This window comes from Hypomesus transpacificus, chromosome 6, assembly GCF_021917145.1.
Source record: "Hypomesus transpacificus isolate Combined female chromosome 6, fHypTra1, whole genome shotgun sequence".
Lineage (NCBI taxonomy): Eukaryota > Metazoa > Chordata > Actinopteri > Osmeriformes > Osmeridae > Hypomesus > Hypomesus transpacificus.
Window position 1 is genome coordinate 6,997,008 of NC_061065.1, and position 17,296 is coordinate 7,014,303.

The following is a 17,296-nucleotide window of genomic DNA, read 5'->3' on the forward strand; positions in this document are numbered from 1 at the left end:
AAGTAATCTTTGCAGCGGGTTTAGTGCGTGTGTACGTGGGGGTGAGTGTGTGAATATTTTGGATGGTGATTTATTATGGAGATAAATTGCAAGCAAAGAAGAGGACATTCTAAACTGTCATCAGCTTTGAGGATAGAGACTTCTGCCTCTTTGAGTTGAAGTCTTTTGGGAGATTGATTTGTTACAGTACATTACCTCTCTGTGGACGAGGATGGAAGACAAATATACATCTAAACTGGCTCCCGCCGTCGACTTTGGAGCAGGGACGTTCCTAGTTGTAATAGGTGAGTATCAGGTTTCTATTTACCCTTGTGTAGAATACATTTTTTCTGTGTTTAACCTTGAAAACTATTGCTTTGAAACAACCAGGACAGATGTATTAAGAACAGAAAGTGTTAAAAGAACATTCACGTTCTCATAGCAGGGCTATATGGATTCAGGATTGCATCTGTACATTTGCTGTACAAATGTAAAGGACTTTTTTTTCTTTCACATCATTACTTTATTTAAAAAAAACTAGGGATTAGGTTTTAATCTGGGAAAGAAAGAGACCAAGAATGTCTGAGAATGAACAGCCTAGGCTATCGCTACTGTAAATTATTTACATTTTTAGCTTTCTACAAACTATGTCTGTGAATTCAAGATGAATTATGAAACACAAAAAGATGATGTAAGTAATTCTTCTGTTCAAAATGTAATTTATATTTATTTTATTTCTTTCTAGTGAATGAGTGCAGTTATATATATATTTTGCTATTTAGTAATTACGTAAAATGATCAAAGGGTTTGGCTGTTTTCACAGCAATATGCTTTATTTATTCCTTCTGCAAAGAGAGTAAATTAAATTAAATTAGTAAGCACTTTATCAAGTTCAAGTTCAACTTTATTTATATAGCACATTCACAAACAGCCGCACGGCTGGCCAAAGTGCTTCACAGTGCGTTTGACAATTACACATACACACGTACACCATAAAATAGAATTTGAAGAGCTAAAATAAGAATTAGTAAAAAAGAAAGTGATATAAATATAAAATATAAACAGACATAAACCCCAGAGTGATCATAAAAAGGCTAGATATAAGGCTATTACTCACATTGTGAAAATTGCCACAGAGATACAGTAAACCATATATATATAGTGTATACTGTATATACAGTATACACTGTATATAATATACAGGATACACTGTAGATGTGGTGACATACTGTCTACATTTTGTTTTCTATTCCTATGTGGTTGATGGTGTCAGATCTAAATCCAAGTAGTGTTTTGTTGGTTGCTGTTAACTGAGGTAAAGGGTTTGGCCCTGAAGGCATTTACATACACATCTGAGTCAGTACAATATATATTTTGTAGAATAGAATATTGAAGAAATAAACAGGACAAGACAAAGATTATTGTTGAATTGGGGCAAATATCTAAATAGGTGAGGGATGTCATACTCAAACTTATAAATAAAGTACATCAATCTATCTGTCCATCCATGCATCTATTCATCTATCTATCCATTAGCCTAGAGACCATTAACTCTCTTGTGAAAGCTGTAAGAGCTGAGATAATAAGAGTGATTAAGTCCTCAGAGCTGATCCTGGGCTCCTCTGCCTCTTCCTGTGGGTTTGATCATGAATCCTGTTCCGCAGAGTGACTGATCACCCAGATACCATCTCATCCTACCCACATCATCCCCAACTACCTTCATTTGAGGGTCTCTCTTCGTCCAAAACATACTTAATCACATGTTGAATTTCCATAGCTCCTTTCCTGAGCTCAAGGACGCTTTACAATGGTAGTACAGTACAAAAACATGTCAAACAAAGACCAAACACTGATACGTGAGATTGTATGCACCATCACAGTGTTCCCCAGATCTTTGCTGTCCTTTGTTCCTGACTATGGACTGCTCTGATGGATACATGGTGATGTGGGGCTATTTTAAAGTTACTGTAGTCTGCTGTATATTAGCCTGGCCAGAACTATTTGTCCTTGTCCTATTATCATCCGTAATATGTCCAAACCTGTTTGGACAAAAGGTGACAGATGTTTACTGTTTCAGATGCAAGTACAGGTCAACACACGCTTGTACATTCAGTGGCATTCCCACATAAATTAGAGTAATATATTATTTAAAAGGTACAGTACGACAATTTTTGAAGCGTTGTCATGTTGCATTTCAGGGTAAACTATTAAGGGTCTAGTCTCTTGTAAATGTGCTATAATTTTCTCTTAGAAACATTGCAGTTGGACTGTGTACATCTCAAAATCTTAGTCTTTTAGTCACATTAAAAAGAGGAAAAGATGCAATTATTTATATTTTGCAATGCACTGTGTTGTTCTTGTTGACCCTGCCAATCTCTGTGTTCCAGCGGGAGAAACAAGGGTTTAGAATTTGAAGAGTCTACTCAACATAACTTAATCAGCTTCTGAAAATTACCATGAATAGTCATGAAGGAAGATGTGCTCCAAGATGCTTTGGAAAACAGCAGTCCCCGAAAATTACCATTTTACAGGTTCTTCAAAAGTGCACATCTCTTTAAGAGCATTCACACGCAACATTTGATAATGATCCAAACAGCTTCAGAATTCCAAGGAGCAGGGTTCTACTGGAGAGGACCAAAAAGGGATTCCTTCCCCCTTCATGTCACACTTAACATTTGAAAAGCACAACAACACTGTACTTCACAAGGCAGTATGATAACACATCGTCAGCTGATCGAGTGTTACAGAGCAGAGCCTCCCTCAGGAGAAGGAAGTGGTGCTTGCCTGATTCCACCCGAAACATGGTATCATCTGCTTGAAGCCTCAGTTATACTGTTTGTATCCTCTAGGCCCGAGCCAAATGCTTCAGGTGGTAGAAAGGAATATCTATGCCAGGTAAATCTGGGTCATTGGAGCGAAATATGGTCTTTTGCTTCTGCCCAACGATTTCCAAACGGTGCTTCACTGAACCGTAAAGGAGGACTCATTCGGATGTCACTTTTCAGTTTCCCTGGGGACTGGGAAGGACCAGCCTTCAGGAAGTGCGGGGTTTCTCCCTGATGGCCAATATGGTGCAACCTGTGTGGACTTCCTCAACTGGCCTTTTAGTGGTTTTACTTTCTCTCACTCGCTCTTTCTCTCTCTCTGTACACACGCAAATGAGATCTTTGACGAGGCAGATATCGAAATCTATATCACACTCATTTACTCTATATCATTCACTGCCAATCTCTCTTCCTCAGAATGGTATGCCAAGGTCCCAGGTTTCACAGTTGTGTACCGATTGCGTTCTGTTGCATTTTGATTAAAGTGTTTGTGAGTAACATTACAAAACTTATAAAGTAAGTAAGTAAAATGTATTTATACAGCCATTTCACAGACAGGGTCACAAAGTGCTTTACAATTTGTACATTGTCAATATAACATAAAAGTCTAATAATAAAAATAAATAAAAACAGATTCAAATTATCAATAGACCAAAGACAGAGATTACCCATAAGCTAACCTGAACAAGTGAGTCTTCACTTGTCCCTTAAAACTCTCAACATTCTCAGCGAACCTAACACTGGTTGGCAAAGCATTCCAGAGTCTGGGTGCCATAGCGGCAAAAGCTCTATCCCCACATGTCTTCAGACGAGTGCGTGGCATGGATAGCAGATTTTGGTTAATGGATCTAAGAGACCGGAAAGGGGTGTGTAGGTGAATTATATTAGCAAGATAAGCAGGAGCCTGACCATGTAAATCCCTATAGGTTATGGTGAGAATTTTGAATTGGATCCTGTAAATTATAGGAAGCCAGTGACGGGAGTACAGGAGTGATATGAGTTCGCCTGTTTGACCTTGTAAGTAGACTAGCAGCAGCATTTTGAATGGATTGCAGACAGTGAAGAACAGATTTGTCGAGTGAGGAGAAGAGAGAGTTGCAATAGTCAATACGAGAGGAAATTAAGGCATGAAGAAGCATTTCCAGTTCTGACTGAGAGACTACAGCCCTCAATTTACTAATGTTGCATAAATGGAAAAAACAAGATTAGGTAAGCGATTTGATATAAATTTCAAAAGATAAGGATTTATCGAATGCCCCACCAAGGTCCCTTAAACTAGGCCGGACCGCCGATGACAAAGAGTGAAACAGTGTAAAACCAGCATATGAACCTCACATGAAGTCATACATATGTCATACATAAGTCACACATACAGTATGTCATACATTGTTCTCAATCATTCACTGGACACAACTTCAAACCACCAGGTGGACAGTAAAGAACCATACTGTCTTTGGGCTCTTTCAGTGATTAATCCGCAGATTATTTTGATTCTCAAATGGAAATTGATTTAGAAATAGCACAACAACATGGTTTAATTAATTCCCATCAGCCAACAGGGTTGGGAGGATAAATATTATATAAAGCAGATTTAACCCGGAGTTCATCACTCAAATCTTACTAATGGAAGAAACATGGATGGCAATCAAATTTCTAATTATGTTCCGTTCTTGTGTTTGATTGGATCCATGTTTGTCAATTACTGAAGTCAACATTGGCTACGCTGAGAGGATATCAAACAATGCCAAATAAAATGTACTGTTAAAGTAAAACACTGAATAATTGAGGCTGACTGACAGCTTCTTGACTGTCTGATGTTTATGAAACACTCCCAGTTCCATGGTAGTTTTCCCATCGTTGGACAAATGGGTTAGGTAGACTAACAACCTTTTCTGGTTTGTGTAAACTGTTGCAGAATTCTGAGCCAACAAATGCAGCATAACCTGAGGAGAATTCATATCACATGTTACCCACGAGAGAGGGAATGCCAGGTCACAAAGTTACCGTCTCCAAATAAACATTTCTACCTCCCTCATAAAATGCCCCTTTCTCTCCCTCCATTGAAAACAAAGCCTTGTTTTCTCAAAGAGAAAATATATTTCAGTGGCTAAAACCAAATATACATCCATGTAGGAAGCAACAGTGTTATGAAACAAAGCAGTCAATTGAGTGTTCACAGAGAGATAGAAAAAAGGAGGCATGCCTTGTGAGAGACTGAGGAAAGTGGAATGAGTGAGTAACAAAACTGGGACATTTCAGGCCTCAAGTCTTGCACCAAACTATGAGCCCTATTATAATAATTGACACCGGTGTTTACCTGTGTCTATTATTACAATAGTTACACAAAGTTCCTCTTTCCCAATCAATCAGAATCAGGACATGCATAAATAGTTGCTGTGGGTCGTTTCAGAAAAAGAACTATTACTGTAAACATTGAAAAGAGGGAAACTTTATTAGTCATGTGAGATGAACATATGTACACGCATGCAGGAAGTGGTGACAACACACACACGGTTGAGTGTCCACACATTGAAATGTAGTTCCACGTCATTAGCATGCACTACTGTTTTGTCTTTTTCACTTTTTTCTAATGTTTTATTGGACAAGGAGATAAAAAAAAACTGCCCCACAGCATAAACAAGACGCAAGTGAAGACCGAGATGCAGGATTGTTATTCTAGTAATTAGCCCACCTACAGCATTGTCAGTAGTCTTACAGTATTTTTCTCAACCTTTTCATGAAAGTACAGTTGAACAATACTTTAGTGTTATATGCCCACACTGCTGTTCCATCTATTTACAATTTATCAATTTGCTCCTATCTTTTGTTTTTCATTCTGTCTGTCTTTTGATACCCAAACATACATGTCAAGGTTTACAGTACCAGAATGCATGCAACTATTCGAATACATCTGAATAATACATCCTATTTGATTGCAATCTATGTATGTAGATACATCCTTATCCTAAAACGTAGTCATGAATACCACAAACATGCTGAGGTGGGTGTAATCACATCTGGTAAAATGCTCCCATGTAGAAATAAGAATAAAATAATTTTCTTCCTCTTGGTAATGACATGGTTTGGAAGCATACAGATTCTGTAGTTTTGATTATTGTGTAGCGCTACTGCAGGGATAAATGGGCCATAGATTGGTTGTTTGGCCGATATAAACCTACACTACTGACACTGTATTGAAGTGGTGGGATACTTGGGCTTGGGCACATGGTGATTGTTCTGTGTAGAACAGAGGCTTGGGCACAGGGTGAATGTTCTGTGTAGAACAAGGCTTGGACACAGGGTGAATGTTCTGTGTAGAACAGAGGCTTGGGCACAGGGTGAATGTTCTGTGTAGAACAAGGCTTGGACACAGGGTGAATGTTCTGTGTAGAACAGAGGCTAGTTGGGCACAGGGTGAATGTTCTGTGTAGAACAGAGGCTAGTTGGGCACAGGGTGAATGTTCTGTGTAGAACAAGGCTTGGGCACATGGTGAATGTTCTGTGTAGAACAAGGCTTGGGCACATGGTAATTGTTCTGTGTAGAACAGAGGCATGGGCACAGCGTGATTGCTAAGGCGGTAGTGAGCGCTATGCCTTCTTTAAGCAAAGGTTTTCAGAGTGAATTCCAAATTACGGATATTGGAATATTTGATCACACCTTAACACATTCTTTATCACATACTGGCACACAGTTATTTAAAGGGTTGCAACATGCATAGTATTAGATTAATCAAAAATGTTGAGTGAATTTAATGGAAAGCTTATTGTATGAAATCTCACCCTCATTTATTCTTTCCTGTAGTATGTGGGTGTGCAACAATTCTATTAGTGTCTTCAATGCTTGTCAGATAGGCTATCTGTTCCACAACCCCATCAAGTAAATTAATCGCTCATTTCAGATTTTCCACTTAAAAGGGGTTAAACAAAGGTAAACTCACTCATCCTTTTCTCAATTTACAGGGAAATCTGTCAAGTGAAGGAAAACTAATCATTTAAAATAAATGGTTACCATTATACTAGCGTATAGTCTACCAAGGGATACTCTTCATAACCTTATTCAGCCTATAGCTTTGTAGGCAGCTAAAATCAAGCAATCTGACTGATTCATATTCGTAACATATTGCTTTGCACAATGTATGACTCAGTTTCTGACAAAAAATATATTGCTTAACAAACAATAGGCTAGTAAGTTTGTTAGCAAAGTTAACTACCTAACAAAATGTCAAATAATAAAGGAAAAAATAATGCTAGCTGTTTGTGTGCACGATGCATTGCAACCGCCTCTCACTACATGTGGGAAGTCAGAAGAGCTGACATTACAATATAAACAGTGTTATTTAGGAATAAAAACGATTGAACTTGCAGTGTCTAATTTCAAATGGCAATACTTGGTGACCGTTTTATAAAAGAAAAAGGTCACTGTGAGAAAAGGCCGTAGCCATGGAGTCAAGATTGGGGGAGACGAAATCTGCTGGGGAGTCTGAGGGTCCCCCCCTCAAAACATTTTACGTTTAGTTATGAATATGACTTTTGTGATAATTTCTGACAGTGGGTGTGGTTGCCTGTCATAGCGTAGAACATTTATATTATTATATTAATATATTGGGGGGGATATTTTTACCAGATTTTAATATTGGGGGAATATATTATTTACATTTAGTCATTTAGCAGACACTCTTATCCAGAGCGACTTACAGTAAGTACAAGGACATTCTCCCCGAGACAAGTAGGGTGAAGTGCCTTGCCCAAGGACACAACGTCAATGTTCCCTGGCAGGGAATCGAACTGGCAACCTTCAGATTACTAGCCTGATGCCCTAACCGCTCAGCCACCTGAATTTTATGATTGAGGCCCTGCTGGGAGATAGGGGCTTTGCATCAGGCTGATTGACGCTAGCTTTCATATGGCTATAGACCTTGGCCTGTTGCATTATTAATCTCATTTCTATTCCAAAGACGTTCGATGTTTCTTACTTCAATAAACTTTACTTGTATAGCGACTGTTATATATATGTCACAAAGCATTGTTACCTTTGTTGACCTATGTTGCGAATGAAAGAGTTTTGTCTTTCATAAATACACACACTGATGGATGCTGTGGAAATGGATGATATGTTTTCATAATAGATTTCCATGGTCAATGGGAATTTCACATGACATTATATAATGAGAATGTATTTAAATAAAAAAGTATGTCATAGAAACAGGATGACTGAACGTGGTAGAAAGGTAACAGAACAAGATTGGTATGTCCAGTTCAAATTGTGTTTTTAACCGGCATGAATACCTTCAATTCACCGACATAACCCTACCTACAAGAGTCAGAATCAAACATACTGCAGAGCTAGTTCCCTTTGTAGGGCTCGCTATATCCTTTGTGACATGGCTATGAATCAGGATTTTCCTTTTAACCGATTTTGAAAGGATGTTGGGTGTCGAAGTATCTTGGAAATTAATAAAATAATTCCTTGAACGGATGTGATATTTTAAAGTGTTTTATATACCCGGCTGCTTGTTGATAGGAGAATAATTGGTAAGGATACGTAAGATGCCAAAGTCTCAAAAAAGACCTGAAGGGCATGTTCCATTGTGTTATGCTACAACACTGTACAACACAGAACTAAAGACAATCTGAACTCCCATCCAAACATGCTGAACATAGTTAACTGTAAGCTTAAATTCAGGGGAAATCAGTGGTTGTGTAATATTTACATTTACATTTAGTAATAGTTCTTTTCCAAAGCGATTTACAGTAAGCACAGGGACATTCCCCCAAGGCAAGTAGGGTGAAGTGCTTTGCTCAGGGACACAACATCATTTTTTTCACAGCCGAGAATCAAACCGGCAACCTTCTGATTAGTTGCCCGATTTCCTAACCGCTCAGCCATCTGACTCCCGGAAAATATGCCTGAAAGCATTAGAGACAAGCTGAATAAATGTTTTCACTTGCATGACCATAGACCACAGACTGTGCTCTACCCTGCTTTATAATCCACTGTTGGTCAGTGGAGGGAGCTATTTGTTTCCAATGAATGATCAGTTGGGATGAATCTAGCTCTACTCTCTCTCTCTCTTTCTTGACCCCTCTCTCTGTCTCTGTCTCTGTCTCTGTCTCTGCCTTTCTTTCTTTCTTCCTTTCTCTCTCTCTCTCTCTCTCTCTCTCTCTCTCTCTCTCTCTCTCTCTCTCTCTCTCTCTCTCTCTGTCTCTCTCTCTCTCTCTCTCACATTCTCTCTTTCTCTTTGCCATGCAGCAATTCTGTCTGTCCTGGGAAACGCCGCGGTGTTGGTCACGTCTGTCCGCCGCCAGACCCTCCTCAAGGCCCCAGAACTGCTGACGGTGAACCTTGCGGTTACGGACATCGGCATGGCCCTCAGCATGTACCCTCTGTCCATCGCCTCTGCTTTCAACCATGCATGGATCGGAGGGGATACTTCCTGCCTCTACTATGGTCTGATGGGAATGATCTTCAGTGTGGCCAGCATCATGACTCTGGCTGTCATGGGCTTGATCAGGTACCTGGTGACAGGAAGTACACCCCAAACAGGTAACTTGACTTCCTGCTACACTGTGGGGGGGGGGGGGAGTCTTTCCGGAAGGTCCAGTCTTATGGTTTGATTGGCTTTTGAGTTTTTACAGAGTTGTTTGAGAATGTCTAATTCAAGAAATTCAGTGCAAAAAAATTTTTTTTTCAGATTTTTGCTAACATGATTCCAGTATTATGTTCAAATCCAAATGCGTCAGATTGACTGAACTTACTTGACTCTCACTGTAGTTTGCTGACTGGTAGTAAATGAGAAATGATATCAACAAAGCTAGTTGATAGCTTTGAAGTCTTGCACTGTCCGTTGCCATATCTTATGTCAAGAGAACACATGCTCCACAGGGGATTTTAATGAGCTGACGTATTATCAAGTGCTGCAGATGAATCAAGCTTTGGATTGATATCAGACAGGAGGTGCAGTGATTAAAGTCATGCATCAAGGTCCTCAGATTAGCAGCTGTCAAATGCATGGTGAGCCCCTGGCAGTCCCAGCTGGAAACCTTCCCTTCTTGTTTGTACAAAAAGGTGGTCTATTCCAATAACCTTCCATGACAATAACAATGATGTGACTAAGATGATGATGACATTGATGATGAAACTATTAATTATCACAACACTTCAGTGCATTGACGAAGGCTGAAGCACAGAAAGCTGCATTCTTTTCTCCAGATATTACGTAACTTCTATGAATTGATGAGTATGTCTGAGATCATGTCTCACATGAATTGTAATTGGGGTAAGTGGCACTTTCAATCAAACAAGATAAATGGTAATAAAAAAAACGGTAGTTAGGCAGAGGAAAAGTAATGATGTCTGCTTCAATGCAGTTTCGCTTCACCTTGGTGCCAGACATGACCACCCTGTCCAGAACCTCAGGAGTCATGGCAGACACACGACCACTTCAGCATCTCTTTCTGTCTGTTCCCCAGGTAACAAGTTCCAACGACGGACCATCACCGTGGTGATCGGTGTGATCTGGCTGTACGCGGCCCTATGGGCTGTGTTCCCTCTGTTGGGCTGGGGTGGATATGGGCCAGAGCCGTTTGGACTGGCCTGTTCTGTGGACTGGGCTGGTTACCAGCAGTCTGTGAACCGCTCCTCCTTCATCATGTCGCTGGCCGTGCTGTGCACCTTCATCCCCTTTCTGGTCATCCTCTTCTCCTACTCCGGGATCGCGTGGAAGCTTCACAAGGCGTACCAAGCCATTCAGAACAGCAACCTGAACTACGGCAACATAGAGAAGAAGGTCACTCTGGTGGGTTGAGCTTTATTTCTGATCATAGCGGGTATCTATAGCATAGAAGATGGATAAAATCCTTTGCAGACTAATTCCAAAAGTCTATGGGTGATTTTCGTAATATTTGTTGATGTTTTCTTGGTGATGGATTGAAGGTTTCCCAAGTGATTATCATTCACACTCGTTTGACTGACTTGAAAGGGCAAACGAGCAAACGATGCATGGTGCACTTGGGACCCAATATGCAGACTTAATAATTACATCCTCCCTTCATCTCCTAGCTGATCAACAACTGATCTAATATTGTGTGATATGTAGGAGCAGTGTAGAGGTACATATCCTGTCACATCCAGTAAATAATCACATTGGTCAGGTGTGTGTCTGTGTCTGTCTGTCTGTCTGTGTGTGTGTGTGTGTGTGTGTGTGTGTGTGTGTGTGTGTGTGTGTGTGTGTGTGTATGTGTGTGTGAGTGTGTGTGCGTGTCTGTGTGTGTCTGTCTGTGTTGTTTGTTTGTTTGTTTGTGTGTGTGTGTGTGTGCGTTTGTATGCTTGCATGTCTTGACACAAGATAAACCTTCAGCACATATATACTTAAAATTCAGGTCAACAGCTCCCACAACATACAAGCTGCCAAGACAGATGAAGTGTTTCTGTGGCAGTAGCTCCACACTAAGCAGGACTTACATTTACATTTACATTTACATTTAGTCATTTAGCAGACGCTCTTATCCAGAGCGACTTACACTAAGTACAGGGACATTCTCCCCGAGGCAAGTAGGGTGAAGTGCCTTGCCCAAGGACACAACGTCATGTGCACCGGCCGGGAATCGAACTCGCAACCTTCAGATTACTAGCCCGATGCCTTAACCGCTCAGCCACCTGACGTCCCTATGTACGACTTATGTGACATCAGGGCAATTGTTCTAGCAGTCTAGTGTCTACAATCAACAATCTTAAACTAACACACACCACTGTTAACCCCAAAATGATTTCAGAGCAGAGATGGAGGAAATTAAACAGGCTCACTGCGTGGTTTCTGAACAGGGGAAGCTGTGATTTGAAAACTGTGTTTTACAGAGCAGAGAATCAGATTTCAGAATCAAAATCTGATTTCAGAAACAGAATTCGGTTTATTCACTATGTATGTTACACAAACACAGAATTTACTGTGGCAGGAAGGTGCAGACAATAAACATATACAGAACTTAAATTAAGTAAAAAAAACGACAATAGTAATTCTAAGAACTAAACAATTAAAAAAATAAAGCAATTCAAAATAAAATATGAAATATATCTATAAGAATAATAAAGATTAGACAACATCATTGAGTGGTCACAACTCTTTAGGTTCAGACATCTACAATCTCTTGTTCTAATAGCATTGTGTTTGAGATGTAGTTTCAGGTGTGTGTTTGTGTGTGTGTCTAAGCAAAGCTCTGGAAATGAGTGTGTAACGACAAATGTCCTCACACCTTATGTTCTTATTACCAATAGAGGATCATATGGTTTCCCTTGATTCAGGTTTGCACATTGGTTTTAATCCATCCGATTCCATAGGCTCCCATAAGTACATGTCTTCTGTTTTAAACAGAAGAGTGTTTTTTCTCATTGTAACATGTGCCTCACCCAGCCTAGACATAGGACATAGATGGACATCAGGGGGTAGACTGACAGATAGGACATAGATGGACATCAGGAGGTAGACTGACAGATAGGACATAGATGGACATCAGGAGGTAGACTGACAGACGAAAGGAATATGAATCCTGTGTGTCAGGAAGTAGACTGACAGACGGAAAATCTGCTGTGATTCCTTATTCCATCCTCACCACTAAGATTTCCAGTGACATTGTCCACAAGTAAGTGACAGTTTGTGGATGTGGCTGATAACGTTGTTTATCCTCTCAAATTGTCTCACATGAATAGACAGTCTGGAGGTCAATCTGGACTTGGGTACAACTTGCAGCTTTGAAACATATATCTTCTGGCTCAGTGGATAGTGGAAAGAATTCTCAAAACATTTGAGAGACAATGTCATGCCATTCTATCTCTTTTCTCTTTTTTCACCCCCCCCCCCCTTTCCCTCCCTCCCTCCCTCCCTCTCTCCCTCCCTCCCTCCCTCCCTCCCTATCTCCCTCCCTCCCCCCTTTCCCTCCCTCCCTCCCCCCTTTCCCTCCCTCCCTCTCTCCCTCCCTCCCCTCAGATGGCCTTGTTGATCAGCTCGGGGTTCATAGTAGCCTGGGCCCCCTATGTGACCGTCAGCCTGTGGAGTATATTCCACACACCAGGAAGTAACAGCGTGACGCCCATAGTGAGCCTGCTACCCTGCCTCTTTGCCAAATTCTCCACGGCGTACAATCCTTTCATCTACTACATCTTCCGGCGTTCCTTCAGGCGGGAGGTCCATCAGCTCCGCGGGCTGCTGTGCCCCTGCTCTCCCCGACACGCTCATGGAGCGAGGGACAAGCACCTACCGGGGAACAACCCGGACCGACGCAGAAACATCCGGAAGGACACAACCATCACCTCCCTAGTCGGGGAGACGAGAACCTCAAACATGGAGAGACAATCTGAGAATGAAATGATGAGCGCGTTTTAGGTGTGATAGCTGATCCAGCTGGTTCTATACAGTATGAATACTTTCCCAGTAGCTCCTCTCTTGCTCTCTCCATGGTGTTGGATCAGTCAGGTCTGGAGGGTGGGAGACATGCAGGGGGGGAGGGGAATGCTGTGAAGCCCTGGAGCAGATCCTGCCTCTGAGGCAAGACGATAAGAGGGGTTCATCTGTTTGCCTACAGGGAAACACAAGGAAGTGTCCACCTGTTCTTTGTGTCCTGGTATAGTACCATCATTTTACACCAACTTTACACTAACTGAACACCAATGTTACACCATGCAGACCTGAAGAATGGGAGGGTGGTTGAGCAGCTATTTTGAATGGCTTAGCCTGATCCTTGGGAACTCAGGAAATACAGTTAAAACAGTGGATAGTACTGTCTCTTGTCATTCTGTTGGACCTTTTTTTTGTGTGGCCACATTGTAAGAAGACTTGAGAGTGTATTACTGTAAAAGACTGTGATAGTAATTTGATTTTCTTTCTTTTCTTTTACTCTCTCTCCCTCTCTTTCCCCCACTGTGAAGTATTCACTTGCCTCAAACACATAAACGACAGTACTGATTTATGCATTTACTGCTGACTGCCACTCTCCATCTCTTTCTCTGTTTCCCGCTCCCTCTCTCACACATCTGTGATAACTCTCCTCACCTCCCCCTGCCCAAAGAGATCTGTGTGGAGACTAAGGACAGGTTATTTTCTCAACAGGGGCCTGAAATAGAAAGAAATGGTGCTTTCAGGTACGAGAATGTACAAGAATGTACATATTTATGTTGTTTATGTAATTTATGTCAGTTATCATCAGAACCTCGTATCTGTTGCGTCGTTTGTCTAATCTATCCTGAACACATGGAGCTGAGGCTTGGGCTTCATCTAGACTCCAGAAGATTGGCAAGACATGTACAATTCAACAAGCAGTGGAACTAATTAAGGTAAAGTGAGAAAAAGAAAGCGTCATTTTCTAACCAAGCAATAGAGGAAATCCCTTTCAAATAGAAAATTGCATTTTGTAAAGTTGTTTACAAAATTTAAATCAAAATAGGTTATGTGAATCATTTACTTAATGAAGTCATTTACTGTCGACTCCAAAATCATGTGAATAAGATGGTTATCATTAAAGCGAATGTTAATCTCTGGCATCATCACAGCAGATTCCATTCAGGATCAGGTATTATTTTTACCAAGATTTACTCAAATTGCTTTCAAGAGATTCTGATCTTGAGACCAGGAATACCAGTAATGCTTTATGAATTTCATGAATGTAATTTCAAGGGACCATTGTGGGACCATTAGACATGCGAACAAATCAATGAACGCATCGCTGCATTCAACTGTAACAAGTTGAACTCTGACCTGTAGACCTAAGCTGTTCTCATAATGAGGTAGCTAGAATAACCATGAGCATTTCAACAAGTTCTCAATAATTAGCTTAATTTGCCAGTGATGGTTTTAGTACAGATAATGATGCCTGTCAGAGCTGAGATTATATTTTTGTGATCTCTGTATTTTTTTTATGTTTAGATAGTGATAGCATTCTGCAGTTTGCTGGGGTTTACCGCATCACACAGTCAGTGACATGCTGGAGATGCAGTGTAAACATACCACAGCTACAGAATTCCAACTGAGAGGCAATGCCAATAGACCCAATGCCCTTTCATCCTTTCAGACGCCAAGATAGAGAGACACAGAGGAGCAAAGGAGAAAAAGGAGAGAGTGCCAGTCACATAGGCACGTGTCTTATCTTTGCAGTTCCATCTAAGATAGTTTAATGTTTTTTGTATCTGGGTTTAGCTTCACGTTCTCCATCTACTATCTCATTAAACATACATTTGAGAGATGTGACAGATGCCACCACTTGCATGTCCTTGATTGTCTCGGCAAATCAATATGTTCTCATTTAAATTATCGATATGCACACTATTGACAAATCAGTCATTAATAATCTAATTATATTAATTATTTTTAAAGATCAATCTTTCAAAGTGTATAATAGTTCAGGTGGATTGTTCTGAGAATCAGCTTTGTGTGTCAACTGTGTAAACTTGTCACCGGTTGCATTGACAGTAAAACTCTCTAATGAAACATTACATTATCCATTATGTCTGCCTTTCATTTGTTTCTACTGATGTTGTGTTCTAGTTTCAAAGCCCACAGCGCCCATGTTAACCCCCAAAGTGCCATCTACCATCTCTCTGTTCTCTCGGGAGTGTTGACTCCCTGTAATGCAACTGCAATCACACTTCCCTCCGCCAGCTCTGTGCTATCCTGCAGGACAGCCTCAGCCCCATCCTCTTAGATTACTGTCTGGATCAGCGTGATGGGGGCTGATGGGAACCCAGCAGCGGGCCGTACTGTCGCCTGCTCGCTCTCCTCTCCAATCAAGAACTCTTCCCCTTTGTCTTTCGCTCTCTGCCTCATCTTCTCTGACCTCTACAGCCATTGGAGCAAAACCCAGAGGCCGAGACCAAGGGATTAGATAGGGGGAAAGGGATGTGAAGAGAGTAGAAGAAAGGAAATAAAGAGAGAGGTGGGATTACGGAGAAAATGGTGATGATGACAATGGCACAGGCGCATGAAGATGATAAAGTCCTCGAGTAAATGGCCCCAAAATCATCACTGAGTCATCAGCCACACATTGCTTTGATTGCTTACAATTGCAGGCATGTGCTATATGACATGTGCACTATTAACTAGTGTGAGAGGAGTTATTATATTAGCCCATTAAGCAAACCCATCAGAGGGAGAAAAATCTATTCCATATAATTTATGAAATAATAGCTTTTTGTTGTTGTCTTGTTATCATAAAACATGCTTAAAGCATGTCAAGGACACATTTTTTGGTCTCTACGTTCATTTTAAGGAGTCTACAAGTCTGGGATTCCAATAAAGTTCACATGCAACTATGACATTGCTTAGAAACCTTCCCTCCTTTTGGTCTCTACACCTCTTCTCTCTTCTCTCCTTTTGGTCTCCACACCTCTTCTCTCTTCCTTCCTTTTGGTCTCTACGCCTCTTCTCTCTTCTCTCCTTTTGGTCTCCACAACTCTTCTCTCTTCCCTCCTTTTGGTCTCCACACCTCTTCTCTCTTCCTTCCTTTTGGTCTCTACGCCTCTTCTCTCTTCTCTCCTTTCGGTCTCCACACCTCTTCTCTCTTCCTTCCTTTTGGTCTCTACGCCTCTTCTCTCTTCTCTCCTTTTGGTCTCCACACCTCTTCTCTCTTCCCTCCTTTTGGTCTCTACGCCTCTTCTCTCTTCTCTCCTTTTGGTCTCTACGCCTCTTCTCTCTTCTCTCCTTTTGGTCTCCACACCTCTTCTCTCTTCTCTACTTTTGGTCTCCACACCTCTTCTCTCTTCCCACTTCCCTCCTTTTGGTCCCCACTCCTCTTCTCTTCTTTGGTCTCCACGTCTTTCCTCTCCACTCGAATGATGTCCTCTTCTTATCGACCATGTTCTCAATGTATCTTCCCAGAGGGCTGTGTTTCCAGAGGGGATCCGCTCCGGTTCAATCAGGCCTGGGAGAGTTGTGATCTATGTGGAGGATGTGTGAGGAGACAGCAGTGTGGGGAACATCATCGTGCTGTTACAAATCAGAAGTAACAGCTCAAATCGGCAGCTGGAACAACCTTGCACGACGTATACTCCAAATCTCGACCACAGTACCTTCAGCTGGACACATTACATTACATTTAGATTACATTTAGTCATTAAGCAGACGCTCTTATCCAGAGCGACTTACAGTAGGTACAGGCCAGTAGGGTGAAGTGCCTTGCCCAAGGACACAATGTCATTTGGCATGACCAGGAATCGAACCGGCAACCTTCTAATTAATAGCCCAATTCATTAACGACTCAGTCATCTCACTCCTTAATAACACACATGACACATATCTCATTAACTTCATTAACTTAATGTTCTTCGATCTAAGATTCTTGATACAATGGGGATTAGTTTGACTTCAGGGGTAGTTCTTGAAAGGGTCAGTTGGAGACTTACATTATGTGAGACTTACAGTATGTGACCTTTTTCTGTTTCGACCTTTTGTTATTTACAATTCATTATGGAGAAGAATGTGTTCATGTATTGATTATCAGTTGTTTAGAAT

General features: G+C 41.0%; 1 protein-coding gene across 1 annotated transcript; it reads left to right on the forward strand.

Annotated features, from left to right (window-relative positions):
* Positions 1–211: 211 nt before the first annotated feature.
* Positions 212–13,180, forward strand: opn8a (opsin 8, group member a). Its single transcript, XM_047022126.1, has 4 exons — positions 212–284; positions 9,055–9,348; positions 10,275–10,600; positions 12,785–13,180. The coding sequence occupies exons 1-4, from the start codon at positions 212–214 to the stop codon at positions 13,178–13,180; spliced, it is 1,089 nt and encodes a 362-aa protein (XP_046878082.1).
* Positions 13,181–17,296: the final 4,116 nt, after the last annotated feature.